We start from the raw sequence: 13986 nt of genomic DNA, 5'->3' as shown, positions 1-13986 counted from the left end.
GCGTCGGCATGAACACAGCAACGGTAAGTTTAAATGATTTATTACACTTAACAAAAACAGACTATGAACAAAAACACTGGAGCTAACAGACAAAAATAAACCAAGGGCGCTAGCATGAAAGCTAGGAATAGAAAATACAAAAACTATACTTGGCACGAAGCACACAAAAGAGTAAACAAAAAACATTCAGCATGAAAGTTGGAATATCGAGTGGCTTAGCGTAAGAGATAGCGAAAAAATACATACAGGTAGTAGACAGTCGTGAATGTTGCTCGAAGGCAAATTAGAGTCCCAGAAAGAATGACGAAAAGGGACGGGCTTAAATAGGTGAGTAATCAAAAAGTGACAGGTGTGCAGGAACCGTGATTAGCAGGTGGGATCAATGAGGAACCATGGTGACTGACTAAACAGGAAGTAAGAGTGTAGAACAGTGATACAACAACTGGAAGTATAAAACATATGTGGTGATCCAAGTAGCGGATCGCAACAGCCGGGGCGCTAATTAATTTAAAACCTGTTGTCACTCCTGTGCTTATTCAAAGCATGCGGTAAAAGTAAGCAGGCGCTAATAATTTTAAAACCTCTTCTCACCCCTGCGCTTACCATACAGTAAAAAATTGAGTGTGATAAAAATAATAATAATAAATAATTAATCTACGTCCGCGGCCCGGTGGTTGGGGACCACTGCTCTACAGCTTGTCATCGTGCTCACTTTTACACCATGCTATCTGCGTGCCGGTAGGACACATGCATTTCACTGCTTCTTGCACGAAATTCCAATGCATACTTGGTCAACAACCATACCTTTTACACTGATGGTTGTGATAAACAACTTTAAACTTCTTACTAATATGTGCCACACTCTGTGAACCCACACCAAGCACATGTCTTGAGAGCATTAGCTCTGTGGCACATTATAAACGCAGCATAGGGACTACCCATAATGCCGTGTATCCGTGACTCTTGGCTATTATACACACACCCCCAACCTGGGTGACACAGAGTACACTAATGGTTGTGATATAAACAATTTTAACACTCTTAGTAATATGCGCCATGCTGTGAAGCCACACCAAACAAGAATGACGCACATTTCGGGAGAACATCCTCCCAGTAACACAACATAAACACAACACAAAAAATACCTTTATACACCCCGCTAGCAGCAAACACCCGCCACCGTGCGTCGGTAGGGGGGGCGGGGTTGTAAAATATATTCAGGAAGTGTCACGGTGACAAAGGACTCTGGGTATTTTTTGTGTTGCGTTTATGTTTATGTTTATGCAGCCCTTTGAGACACTAGTGATTTAGGGCTATATAAGTAAACATTGATTGATTGATTGATGTTGTGTTACTGGGAGGATGTTCTCCCCAAATGTGTTTGTCATTCTTGTTTGGTGTGGCTTCACAGCGTGGCGCATATAAGTACGGGTGTTAAAATTGTTTATATCACAACCTTCAGCGTACTCTGTATCACCCAGTATGCCTTTCAATCTTGTACGTGTGATTGCGGAAGCTGCATACAACATGTTGCTAACAATCGGTTTGTACAAGTTGTTGAAGGTGTAAAAGGCAATGGCTTCACGGCACGCCCTTATTCTTGTCAACAGGATGAACACCATTGGATATACACGAGAATGTTAGCGGCTCCCATTGTCTTCTTTACTCTGTGAAAAGGGTGTAAATAGCTCTTTGAGTGGTAAAGGTGGCCGACCTCTGATGTAATTGAACGGGCGGGTAGCGGGCGGTTGCGGTTCTGATAAAATATTGGATCGGGTGGACGGCGGGTGGATGACGACTTTGGTAATGCGGTTACGGATGATATAATTGCCTATCCACGCATCTCGACGGTGTAGTGAGTTTGCATTATTCACACAAGGAATTGTAGTTTTTAGTTTTTCACGGGACACTTTTCCGGTGTTGTTGTTTCCGGATGAGGAGACGCTGCTACGTTATTGATTGAAGTAAAGTCTGAATGTCATTAAAACAGTTAGCGCCATCTTTTGACTCTTCTTCCACTCCCGTCCTTGCACGCTACACCGCAACAACAAAGATGACGGGGAGAAGACGCTGCCGAAGGTGAGCCACGTAAATAAGACTGCCCACCTCTGGAAGCAACAGTCAGAATGCGGCTGGAAGATGATCTGTAAAACATAATATATAAAACATTTTGGCCAAAGAACCAACGTTACATGTTATAGAGACCACAAGTGGTTTCTTTTACATTTAGAAACCATTTTATGACAATATGAACAAAGATAAAAAGTAGACCATTCATCGGCAGTGCGCCTTATAATTTCAGTGCAATCTGTGGTCCAGAAAATAGGGTATTATACTAGAGATGTCGATAAATGCTTTAAAATGTAATATCGGAAATTATCGGGATCGGTTTCAAAAAGTAAAATGTATGACATTTTAAAACGCCGCTGTATGGAGTGGTGCACGGACGTAGGGAGAAGTACAGAGCGCCAATAAACCTTAAAGGCGCTGCCTTTGCGTGCCGGCCCAATTGCATAATACACACAAGTGAATGCAAGGCATACTTGGTCAACAGCCATACAGGTCACATTGAGGGTGGCCGTATAAACAACTTTAACACTGTTACAAATGTGCACCACACTGTGAACCCACACCAAACAAGAACGACAAACACATTTCGGGAGAACATCCGCACCGTAACACAACATGAACACAACATAACAAGTACCCAGATCCCCTTGCAGCTCTAAGTCTTTCAGGACGCTACAATGTACACCCCCCGCTACCCTCTAACCTCAACCCCGCTCCCCCCAACCTCCTCATGCTCTCTCGGGGAGAGCATGTCCCAAATTCCAAGCTGCTGTTTTGATGCATGTTAAAAAAAAATAATGCACTTTGTGACTTCAATAATAAATATGGCACTGCCATGTTGGCATTTATTTTCCATAACTTGAGTTGAGTTATTTTGAAAAACAATGTTACATTGTTTAGGCATCACAACAAAATGAGGCATAATAATGTCTTAATTACACGACTATGTATATCCGTATCGGTTGATATCGGCTGCGATGATGTGGCGACTTGTCCAGGGTGTACACCGCCTTCTGCCCGATTGTAGCTGAGATAGGCTCCAGTGCCTCCCGCGACCCCTAAGGGAATAAGTGGTAGAAAATGGATGGATGGATGGGTTGATATCGGAATCGGTAATCAAGGGTTGGACTATATCGGCAAATCGGATATCGGCAAAGAAGCCACTATAGGACATCTCTTAATATGAATCCTTTAATGCGCTCTAAAATCTGGTGCACCTAATATATAAAAAAATATCAAAAGTAAACCATTCATCGCCTTATAATCCGGTGCGGCCTATGGTCCAGAAAATAGGGTATATACCAGGGGTCTCAAACTCAATTTACCTGGGGGCCACTGGGTGCAGAAGCTTGGTGAGGCTGGGCTGCAAGAAAACATTTCCTAAAAAATCTAACATGCACTTTTTAATGAATTCACCTACTTTGAATGGCTTTCCTGCCCTAAAAACATCCTTGCCAACCCTCTCGATTTTTCCGGGAGACTCCCAAATTTCAGTGCACGTCCCGACAATCTCCCGGGGCAAACCATTCTCCCGAATTTGTCCCGATTTTCGCCCGGCCAACAATATTTAGGGCGTGCCGTGATAGCACTGCCTTTCAATGTCCTCTACAACACGTGTGTCTGCAGAATGTGTTTGTCATTCTTGTTTGGTGTGGATTCACAGTGTGGCGCATATTTGTAACAGTGTTTAAGGGGAACATTATCACAATTTCAAAAGGGTTAAAAACAATAAAAATCAGTTCCCAGTGGCTTGTTGTATTTTTTCAAGTTTTTTTCAAAATTTTACCGGTCTCGGAATATCCCTAAATAAAGCTTTAAAGTGCCTTATTTTCGGCTCTCTGCGAAGACAATGGCCATTTCCCTGTGACGTCACACAGTGCTGCCAATGTAAACAAACAATGGGAATACCACAGCAAGATATAGTAACATTAGCTCGGATTCAAACTCAGATTTCAGCGACTTAAGCGATTCAACAGATTACGCATGTATTGAAACAGATGGTTGGAGTATGATAGTATTGAAGAAGAAACTGAAGCTATTGAGCGAATAGCTATTGACGCTATTCATAGCCACAGCATGGCCGAATAGCTGCGTTAGCATCGCCGGTAAAATGTGCAGACCAAACGATCAGGACTTTCGCATCTTTTGACACTGGAGCAATTTAAATCCGTCGATTGGTAAGTGTTTTTTTTGCATTAAATGTGGGTGGAAGGAACCGTAATATAGTTGCAAATGCATCTGCAGGTTATCCATACATCTCTGTTCCATGTCTGCTTTAGCACCGCCGGTAAATAGCATGTTAGCATCGATTAGCTGGCAGTCACCAAAACTCACCTTTGTGATTTCGTTGACTATCGTTGCAAATGCATTTGCAGGTTATCCATACATCTCTGTGCCATGTCTGCCTTAGCATCGCCGGTCAAATGTGGAGACACTCTGGCACATTCAATGGGGGTCTGGCGGCAGACACTTTCGCATCTTCGGGCCAGTGGTGCAACTTGAATCCCTCCCTGTTAGTGTTGTTACACCCTCCGACAACACACCGTCGAGGCATGATGTCTCCAAGGTTCCAAAAAATAGTCAAAAAAACGGAAAATAACTGAGCTGAGACCCGGTGTTTGTAATGTGTTGAAAATGAAAATGGTGGGTGTGTTACCTCGGTGACGTCACATTCCGACGTCATCGCCTCCAGCGCGATAAACAGAAAGGCGTTTAATTAGCCAGAATTCACCCATTTAGAGTTCGGAAATCGGTTAAAAAAATAGATGGTCTTTTTTCTGCACCATCAAGGTATATATTGACGCTTACATAGGTCTGGTGATAATGTTCCCCTTTAAAGTTGTTTATACGGCCACCCTCATTGTGACCTGCATGGCTGTTGACCAAGTATGCCTTGCAGTCACATATGTGTATGTTCAAAAGCCAGATACAACATATGCACAGCTTGTAGAGGGCGCTAAAGGCAGCACCATTACGGCACCCTCTGAACGTTGGTGTTTGGGTAAGAGATCAACAGAAATTTGAGAGAAAGGATGCTCTGAAATTCGTGAGTCTCCCGGAAAAATTGTGAGGGTTGGCAAGCATGCCGCTGTCAAGCGCCATTAATATAAAACTCGCAAATCAATGTCTCGGCCCGCGGGCCGCATGTCTGAGACCCCTGGTATAGACTGATTGGTCTCACGCAGCAACTTTGCTTTCTTTTGTGATTTCTGAGTCTGCCTTTTAGGGTCTAAACCCGTTGGTCCCAACCTATTTGTACCCTCTGTTGGTTTACCATGTTATGAAATTCATGACTAAGCTTGATCAAATTTGACATACAAGCCTCCTGTTTTCCTCACAGCATAGCCGAGCATCAGGTGATCGTGCTGGACAGAGAGATCGACGGCAACAAAAAATCAATTTCCGAGCTTCAGGAGAGGAGCGAGACGCTGACCATGCTGCTGAACTGCTCCCAGATGGACTGTGACGTCTCCAAAAAGATGATCAATCAAAAACAGGCTCAGCATGAAGCTCTGCAGGCCCAGTACAGCACCTACGTCCGCGCCCTGGGGGAGACGGAGCGCATCCTCGCAGAGCTCACCAAGGTAGACTGAAGTCTCTTAGAAGGCTTTACTAATTATGATTCATCATCCAACTAATTGGAAAAACATATCGCACCCTATTTAACGAAGGTTTGCGTGCACTAAAACACACAGCTGATCGACTAAACGTGTTCCAAGTCGATTGCGTCCGCTAAGGCGCCATTCTGCGTGTTTTCATTTATATGCAAAATGTACGCTGCTCATCAAAACGCTTACAAACTAAATAATAATTATATAAGCACAATGTAATATTTTATTTAGCACAGGGTCAGAAGGACGTGCAGACTGACAGTTCCACACATTGCTGCAGGATAAGATGATGGACAGGCGAAAATCCTCTGTATGTGTGTTGTTAGCATTTTGGAAGGTAAAAAAAAATATTTAGCTATTTAGCAATGTGGGACTGATTAAAATCAATTAAGTAGATTTTTAAAAAAAATGTTTTTAATGTTCCTTTCATTTTCTCAAAACTCAACAGTGAGCCCTATAACCCTAGTGCCTAATGTACGGAATCATTTTGGTTGTGCTTACCGACCTCCAAGCTATTTTATTTGGTACATGCCGAAATGACAAGTGTGACCAGTAGATAGCAGTAGCACATAAGAGATAAGTGTCTCTGCCCTGAGATCGGTAGGTTGTGAGTTCAAACCACGGCCGAGTCATACCAAAATTACCTCCCTGCTTGGCACTCAGCATCAAGGGTTGGAATCGGGGGTTGAATCATCGAAAATTATACCCGGGCGCGGCCACCGCTGCTGCTCACTGCTCCCCTCACCTCCCAGAAAGGGGGATCAAAGAGATTATTTTCACCACACCTAGTGTGTTTGACAGTCGTTGGTACTTTCACTTAACTTTAAACCACACCAACATTTTACATGTACCATTGAAAATATAGAACATTACACGCGGCGAAAAAATGTATTAGTACGACTTTGGTAAGCTGTGAAGCCACACCGCTTGATGGATTGTACTGTGCATCAACATACGCGTATTATTATGTTGTGTCCATAAGGTAAGACATTATCTGGCATTTTATTTCACAATATTATGCAAAAGGAACTTTTCTTAATTTCTCGTACTTGCTGATCTGTATTTGGGATCTGCATAAGTCCTTAAAATGTGCGCGCTTCCGCCTTTGTAGTCAGTGCCACAACGTAGTAGATAAGCTTCTTCTTTGCACTATCTTCTTGTTATGGGACATTCATCCTCCACTGTTGCCATTTCTAATATAAAGTACTGTGAATTTCTTACTTATATCTGTGAGTAAACTCGCCATGAAAGCGCTAAAACATACCGGTGCAGTGAGTTTTCATTATTCACCCAAGGAACTTTCGTTATTAGAGTGGGGAGAGGGGAGGGGCTGCTGACTGGGAGACGCATCTGCTCTGTACTGCTCCCTATGTCCATGTTTTACTGGATATGTACCGCTCCGTACAGTCATTAATTTACTTTTTGAAACAGATACCGATTGTGACAGGTCTCCAGCCGTCATCGTGTGGGTTTCCGTGACCATCGATGCAAGACGCATGGTAGCAGGTTTGACTCTCATATATTATTTCAATGAATGAGTTTTCTTGCCAGTTGGTCGCGCCAATTTCTAGCGCGCCGTTCCTTCCTGCTCGTTGCGGCGCACCTTTCGGTGGCCGGTGGCTGCGTCTTCTGCGGGGGCTCATCTCTCTCTGGGTCAATCTCGTCGTCTTCATAGTCTGCTGTCTGTGCTGGTTTCCTATCCTACTTCTGCCGCGATTTGTTCCTCCTTCTCCCTTTTTATACTGCAGCAGAAGATGCAGAGATTGAGAGCAGGTCTGTCGCTTACGCACCTAACTCGGCTTGCTGCAGCGTCGCTCCGAGTGCGCCCCGCCTCTCTTCTCCACCGCATGCTCCGCCTCCTGGCCGCCATCTCGGGTAAGACCGCTGTCTGTCCTATCCCGCTGTCGGCTCGTCGGCTCCGTCTCTCCACACCGATTATTTCCGATATTACATTTTAAGCATTTATAGGCCGATAATATCGGACATCTTAAATTTTTGGTGATTCGACCCCCAATTCCAACCCTTGATGCTGAGTGCCAAGCAGGGAGGAAATGGGTCCCATTTTCATAGTCTTTGGTATGACTCCGCCGGGGTTTGAATTCACAACCTACCGATCCAAGGGCGGACCCTCTAACCACAAAGCCACTGAGCAGGCTGCTAGTTTTTTGTTTTACAGACCATCTGCAAGTCTCTTTCTGATCATCTCTATAGGATGCACAGTTTTGTAGGCAGTCTTATTTAGGTGCCACCACTTTGAATGCGTTTTCTTACCGTCAGCCATGTTGTAGTTTTTAGCACTTACGTATCGAGTCTACTGACAGATCTAAGTTCGAACCATATGCTATTTTTTATTAGAAATGGCAACACCGGCGGATGCATGTGCATGTATGAGCCAGTTTGCCGTACAACCAGAAGATAGAGTAAAAGAAGGAACTTATTGTCGGACTACAATCACACAAAACTCTTCAGGTAAAACTTTACCATATAAGGAGATATACCTTGACGTCACCAATTGAGCAAATTCCAAACCACTTGCTTGGAGGTGGAATAAAGGAAGGCAAGCTTGTTCTGTAAATATTTCTGCAATGGCTCTATGGTTTGATTTCAAATGTGTGGGATGGATGCAGGTCCTTAATACATAAAAACATGTTCCAATAGGGAAGGAATTTAGTGTCTACAACGTTGGTCTACAATCGCGCAAAACTCTTAGGGTTAAACTTTACCATATAAGGAGATATACCTTGACGTTACCATTTGAGCAAATTCCAAACCACTCGTTTGGAGGTAGTATGAAGGAAGGCAAGATTGTTCTGTAAAACTCTCTGCAATGGCTCTATGGTTTGATTTCAAATGTGTGGGATGGATGCTTCTTAATAAATAAAAACACGTTCCAATAGGTAAGAACAGTTGGTTTTGTGTTATACGTCCCCTTTAAAAAAATTAAATAAATACCGTATATTACAAAATAAATGCCCTTGGGCAAATAACCGCCCATGTCCTAATATCTGCCCTGAGTCTGACCCAATTTTGTGAATTAACCGCCTCTTCCTAATAACCGCCGATGTCCAAATAGCTGCTCATGGGCAGTTATTTGCATAATTTAGATTAAAATCATATTGATTTCATTAAGTCCAATTTATATACGAAAATGAAAAGCATAGGTGCAGTAATATTGGTAATTACGATAACAGCAGACACGTGGAGACCAGAGAGTTACATGACAATCAAAGGCCTAACGAAATCTGTGCCTTAATGGCTTACGTTACGTGGGGAATCTGGGTTATCAACATATTGCAATGGGTCACCACATATAACGTAACACACTCAACGACAACGATAAACCCACGAGGAAAAGTTTCAACATGGCAAGCAACAGTAGCAGTGAGTCTAATGAACAGGATACCGGTACACCACAACTGATGGACGGGAATACTTTAAGGGGGAAGAAGAACAGAAAGTTTGACTTAAAAAGTTCAAGCTAGTGGTTGTGAAGTATGCGGAGCAGAATTCTGGTTTGGCAGCGGCCAGGCAGTTTAACGTTTACCCAAAACGTGTACAAGAATTGAAACAAAAAAGGGAGGACTACAAAGTACTATATCAGTCGGCAATCAATGGTAAACGGGCTCGCTTATCTGATGGAGGTAGGAAGAAAGTGAGCGACGAGCTTGAGGCTAATTTGTGTCAGTGAATACATCACATTCGTGGACTGAACCACCGTGTGTCCCGCAAAATTATCCGCATTAACGCCAAGGAGTTCTATGCCACCGCGAGTGACACGAGAGACACTCGGGTGGTGTTTGGTGCAACTAGTGGCTGGCTTAATCGATTCCTGCGTCCAAACCACTTTACCCTCAGGAGGAGAACAACTGGACAGTAACCATTGTAACCAAATAATGACCTGGTGCAGGCTGGTGCAAAAATAAATAAAAGCCCTGTGCAGATAACCGCCTGCCTATTTTAAACACTTGTCTCCAAAATCGATTTTGTGAAATAAACGCCTGGGTTGCTATTTGGTAATATACGGAAAGGTTTTTTTTTCAAGAGGTTAATTTAACTTGTTCTCTTTGTTTTAGGACGACAATGGTCTTCAGACTGTGTTGACTGATCAGAGGAGAAAGCTGGAGAAAAACAAAAATAAGCATCTGGAGTTAGAGGAAGGTATAATGACCCGTATGCTGCAAAAGCTCATGGACAGCAAGGCTGCTCAGCACTATCAGCGACTGACCAACAAGAAAGCCTCTCTCAAGAAAGAGAAGGTAAGGCATTCTCATGTCGTGGCAACATTCTCCCACTATTTCCTCTGGCATTAACTTTTTGTGCTTTTAGAAGTAATTAGAAAAGGTAAGTGCTGTAAATAGCTAATCATTAAAACAATGTTTGATGACAAACCTCAAGTGCGTTGGTTTTGGAAAAATGTTGATTCCAAACAGGAATCAATATTTTTCTAAGCAGTGGGTATATGCACACACATCCTGCCCATACCCACCCCACGCCTTCACCATTGCTTTATTCCCCTTAAAGGCCTACTTAAATGAGAGTTTCTTATTTAAACGGGGATAGCGGCTCCATTCTATGTGTCATACTTGATCATTTCGCGATTTTGGCACATTTTTGCTGAAAGGATTTAGTAAGAACATCCACGATAAAGTTCGCAACTTTTGGTCGCTAACAGAAAAGCCCTGCCTCTACCGGAAGTCGCAGATGATGACGTCACATGTGTGATGGCTCCTCACATATTCACATTGTTTTTAATGGGAGCCTCCAAGAAAAAGTGCTAATCCGACCCAGAAAACGACAATTTCCCCGTTAATTTGAGCGAGGATGAAAGATTTGTGTTTGAGGATATTGATAGCGACGGACTAGAATTTTAAAAAAAAAAAAGAGTTAAAAAAAAACAACGCAAATGCATTGGGACGGATTCCGATGTTTTTAAAACACATTTACTAGGATAATTCTGGGAAATTCCTTATTTTTCTATTGTGTTGCTAGTGTTTTAGTGAGTTTAATATTACCTGATAGTCGGAGGGGTGTTTCCACGGGTGTCTTGACGCCAATGTCTCAGGGAAGTTGACAGCAGCTTCATGGACGGGCCAAGCTCAGCTTTTCTCCGGTAAGAACTGACTTTTTAACCACAATTTTCTTACCGAAACCTGCTGGTTGACATGTGGTCTGGATCCATGTTGGCTTGACCGTGCTCTGATCCATAGTAAAGCTTCACCTCCGGGAATTTCAAACAAGGAATCACCGTGTGTTTGTGTGGCTAAAGGCTAAAGCTTCCCAACTCCATCTTTCTACTGTGACTTCTCCAATATTAATTGAACAAATTGCAAAAGATTCAGCAACACAGATGTCCAAAATACTGTGGAATTATGCCGTTAAAGCAGACGACATTTAGCAGTGTGTGTGTGCAGCGCTCATACTTCCTTAAAACGCGTGAAGTCTTGCATACACGTCATCATTACACAACGTTTTCAAGACGAAACTGCCGGGAAATTTAAAATTGTATTTTAGTAAACTAAAAAGGCCGTATTGGCATGTGTTGCAATGTTAATATTTCATCATTGATGTATAAACTATCAGACAGCGTGGTGGGTAGTAGTGGGTTTCAGTAGGCCTTTAAGGGCGATGGACGGCCGAGTAGCGCTTAAATAGCTGCAGCTGGCCACCATAGCGCCCACTCCCACACATGTTTACGTGTGCTAGGGCTATGATGTTTTTTTCCTTGGCCTCAATCTGGACTCCCTGGAGTCCAGGCTTTGACTGAATATTTTTTCACTCCCCCCAGCGTTTACCTGTTTCTTACCTTTTTTTTTGTAAGGGGCGCCGGAATTTGGCAGACCCGATCTTATTTCTGTCTCCCTGTAATGTTTGTCTGATATTGAATGGGATTGTGCTGAAAATCTCAATAACATACTTCTGATTCTGAATTTGCCTCAATGTGGAGGTCAACTTAGTTGCATAGGCTGCTAAGATAACTGCTATGCGATGCTTGTATCACTTATACACATGCAATACATCCACATAACCTGAAGAACGTTGGCTCAACGCTCAAAAATAACAATTTTAGAAAGGGCTGAATGTAGTGGTGGGCTTCACGGTGGCAGAGGAGTTAGTGCGTCTGCCTCACAATACGAAGGTCCTGAGAAGTCCTGGGTTCAATCCCGGGCTGGGGATCTTTCTGTGTTGAGTTTGCATGTCCTCCCCGTGAATGCGTGGGTTCCCTCCGGGTACTCTGGCTTCCTCCCACTTCCAAAGACATGCACCTGGGGATAGGTTGATTGGCAACACTAAATGGGCCCTAGTGTGTGAATGTGAGTGTGAATATTGTCTATCTATCTGTGTTGGCCCTGCAATGAGGTGGCGACTTGTCCAGGGTGTATGCCGCCTTCCGCCCGATTGTAGCTGAGATAGGCACCAGCGCCCCCCGTGACCCCAAAGGGAATAAGCGGTAGAAAATGGATGGATGGATGGATGAATGTAGTGGTCTACAAGCTTTATAAGAATGCATTAGATGCTCTTTGATCAAGCTCATGACTACGAATGGAATTTCAAAACCCAGTGGGGACCCTTTATCTTCTTCCACGTTGAATCATCTGGGGAAAGCCTATTCGTAAACTTCAACTGTCCTTCAGAACTACCTACTTTACAAAATCATTGCACCATCGGAATGTAGACATCAGCAGGCATACATAATGACGCAACCACTCAGTCGGCGAATACTTGGATAACTGCAGGAGAACATTAAGTGGGCCCAGATGAAAGTTGGAACAAGTCACAAAACATCTAAATAATAATAATGAATATGAATAATAATAAAGGTAGAACTTAAAAATGTGAAGTTCTGTGTTGGTGACGACCCAGCCTGGGAAGGTAGTACAGTGCAAGACTCAGGAATAAAGAGACCAGGTATAGCTACTAAACCAGGACATTCCCAACAGTATAGAAAACATCAACAAGACCCAAATTTCAAAAAAGGTGCCTGAAATTTGGAGTTCTCCTTCGGGTAATGTGGCCACTTGCTATCCACGAGGTTCCAATAACAACTGTGAGAAGATCCGAGCAAGCAAATGATGACTTTATATGTAAACAAAAATTGTTCGGGGTGCCACACGATCAGACTAACATCAACCTTCAAAGCTGTCCTTGAACTGTACATCACGAGCCTCAACAAAGTGTGCTCTAACGTATGACTCAATCAATCAATCAATCAATCAATCAATGTTTATTTATACAGCCCTAAATCACAAATGTCTCAAAGGACTGCACAAACCACCACGACTTCGACATCCTCGGAAGAACCCACACAAGGGCAAGGAAAACTCACACCCAGTGGGACGCCAGTGACAATGAATACTATGAGAAACCTTGAAGAGGAACTCAAATGTGGGCAACCCATCCCCCCCCCCCCCAACCCCCCCTCTAGGGGACTGAAAGCAATGGATCTCGAGCGGGTCCAACATGATACTGTGAAAGTTCAATCCATCGTGGCTCCAACATAGCCGCGAGAGTTCAGTTCAAAGCGGATCCTAGACAGCAGCGAGAGTCCCGTCCACAGGAAACCATCCCAAGCGGAGGCGGATCAGCAGCATAGAGATGTCCCCAACCGATACACAGGCGAGCGGTCCATCCTGGGTCTCGACTCTGGACACCCAGTACTTAGTCCATGGTCATCGGACCGGACCCCCTCCACAAGGGAGGGGGGGACATAGGAGAAAAAGAAAAGAAGGGGCAGATCAACTGGTCTAAAAAGGAGGTCTATTTAAAGGCTAGAGTATACAAATGAGTTTTATGGTGAGACTTAAATGCTTCTACTGAGGTAGCATCTCGAACTGTTACCGGGAGGGCATTCCAGAGTACTGGAGCTGGACTCCAAATGACATTAAAGGAATTGCTGTTTACTGGACGAATATGGACACTAGCCAATACGATGCAGTATCCTACATCAGCATTGAAACACAAGGACATCATGGTGTATGCCGAGCTCTGGGAAAGAGGAAGCTTTGGCGTTGCAGCAAGTAAACCAACTTGGCACAAGGCCTCAACTTTTTAAAGAAGGAAAATGGTGGTAGAGGAAGTCCGCCATCTGGATTGGAAGGAGCTTGAAGATGTGCAAAGGCTGTTTCTCTGCCAAACAGAGACAATGGATGAGGTAGTAAGGCCTGAAGAGAAAACGGCTTACCAAGAGGCTTTCGTTAGAAATGAAGGCAAGCAACATCAGCTTGATAATCAATGCTACCAACGGTGGGTTCACATCTCCCCAAAAAGAACTGTGAGGTTGGCGAGAAGGCAACCTCAGCCCTTTGCC

General features: G+C 43.6%; 1 protein-coding gene across 1 annotated transcript in view; it reads left to right on the top strand.

Moving 5' to 3' along the window:
• The window catches only part of LOC133539249 (coiled-coil domain-containing protein 40-like), a 64597-nt gene that overhangs the window by 36912 nt on the left and 13699 nt on the right, over positions 1-13986 (top strand). The window contains exons 9-10 of the mRNA XM_061881421.1: positions 5411-5654; positions 9755-9937. Of these exons, the coding sequence (XP_061737405.1) occupies positions 5411-5654; positions 9755-9937 (427 nt within the window). The remainder of the gene's footprint in view (positions 1-5410; positions 5655-9754; positions 9938-13986) is intronic.

This window comes from Nerophis ophidion, linkage group LG20 (genome assembly GCF_033978795.1).
Source record: "Nerophis ophidion isolate RoL-2023_Sa linkage group LG20, RoL_Noph_v1.0, whole genome shotgun sequence".
Classification (NCBI taxonomy): Eukaryota; Metazoa; Chordata; class Actinopteri; order Syngnathiformes; family Syngnathidae; genus Nerophis; species Nerophis ophidion.
The sequence above is the reverse complement of the archived record's forward strand: the minus strand, read 5'-3'. Positions and strand labels throughout refer to the sequence as shown.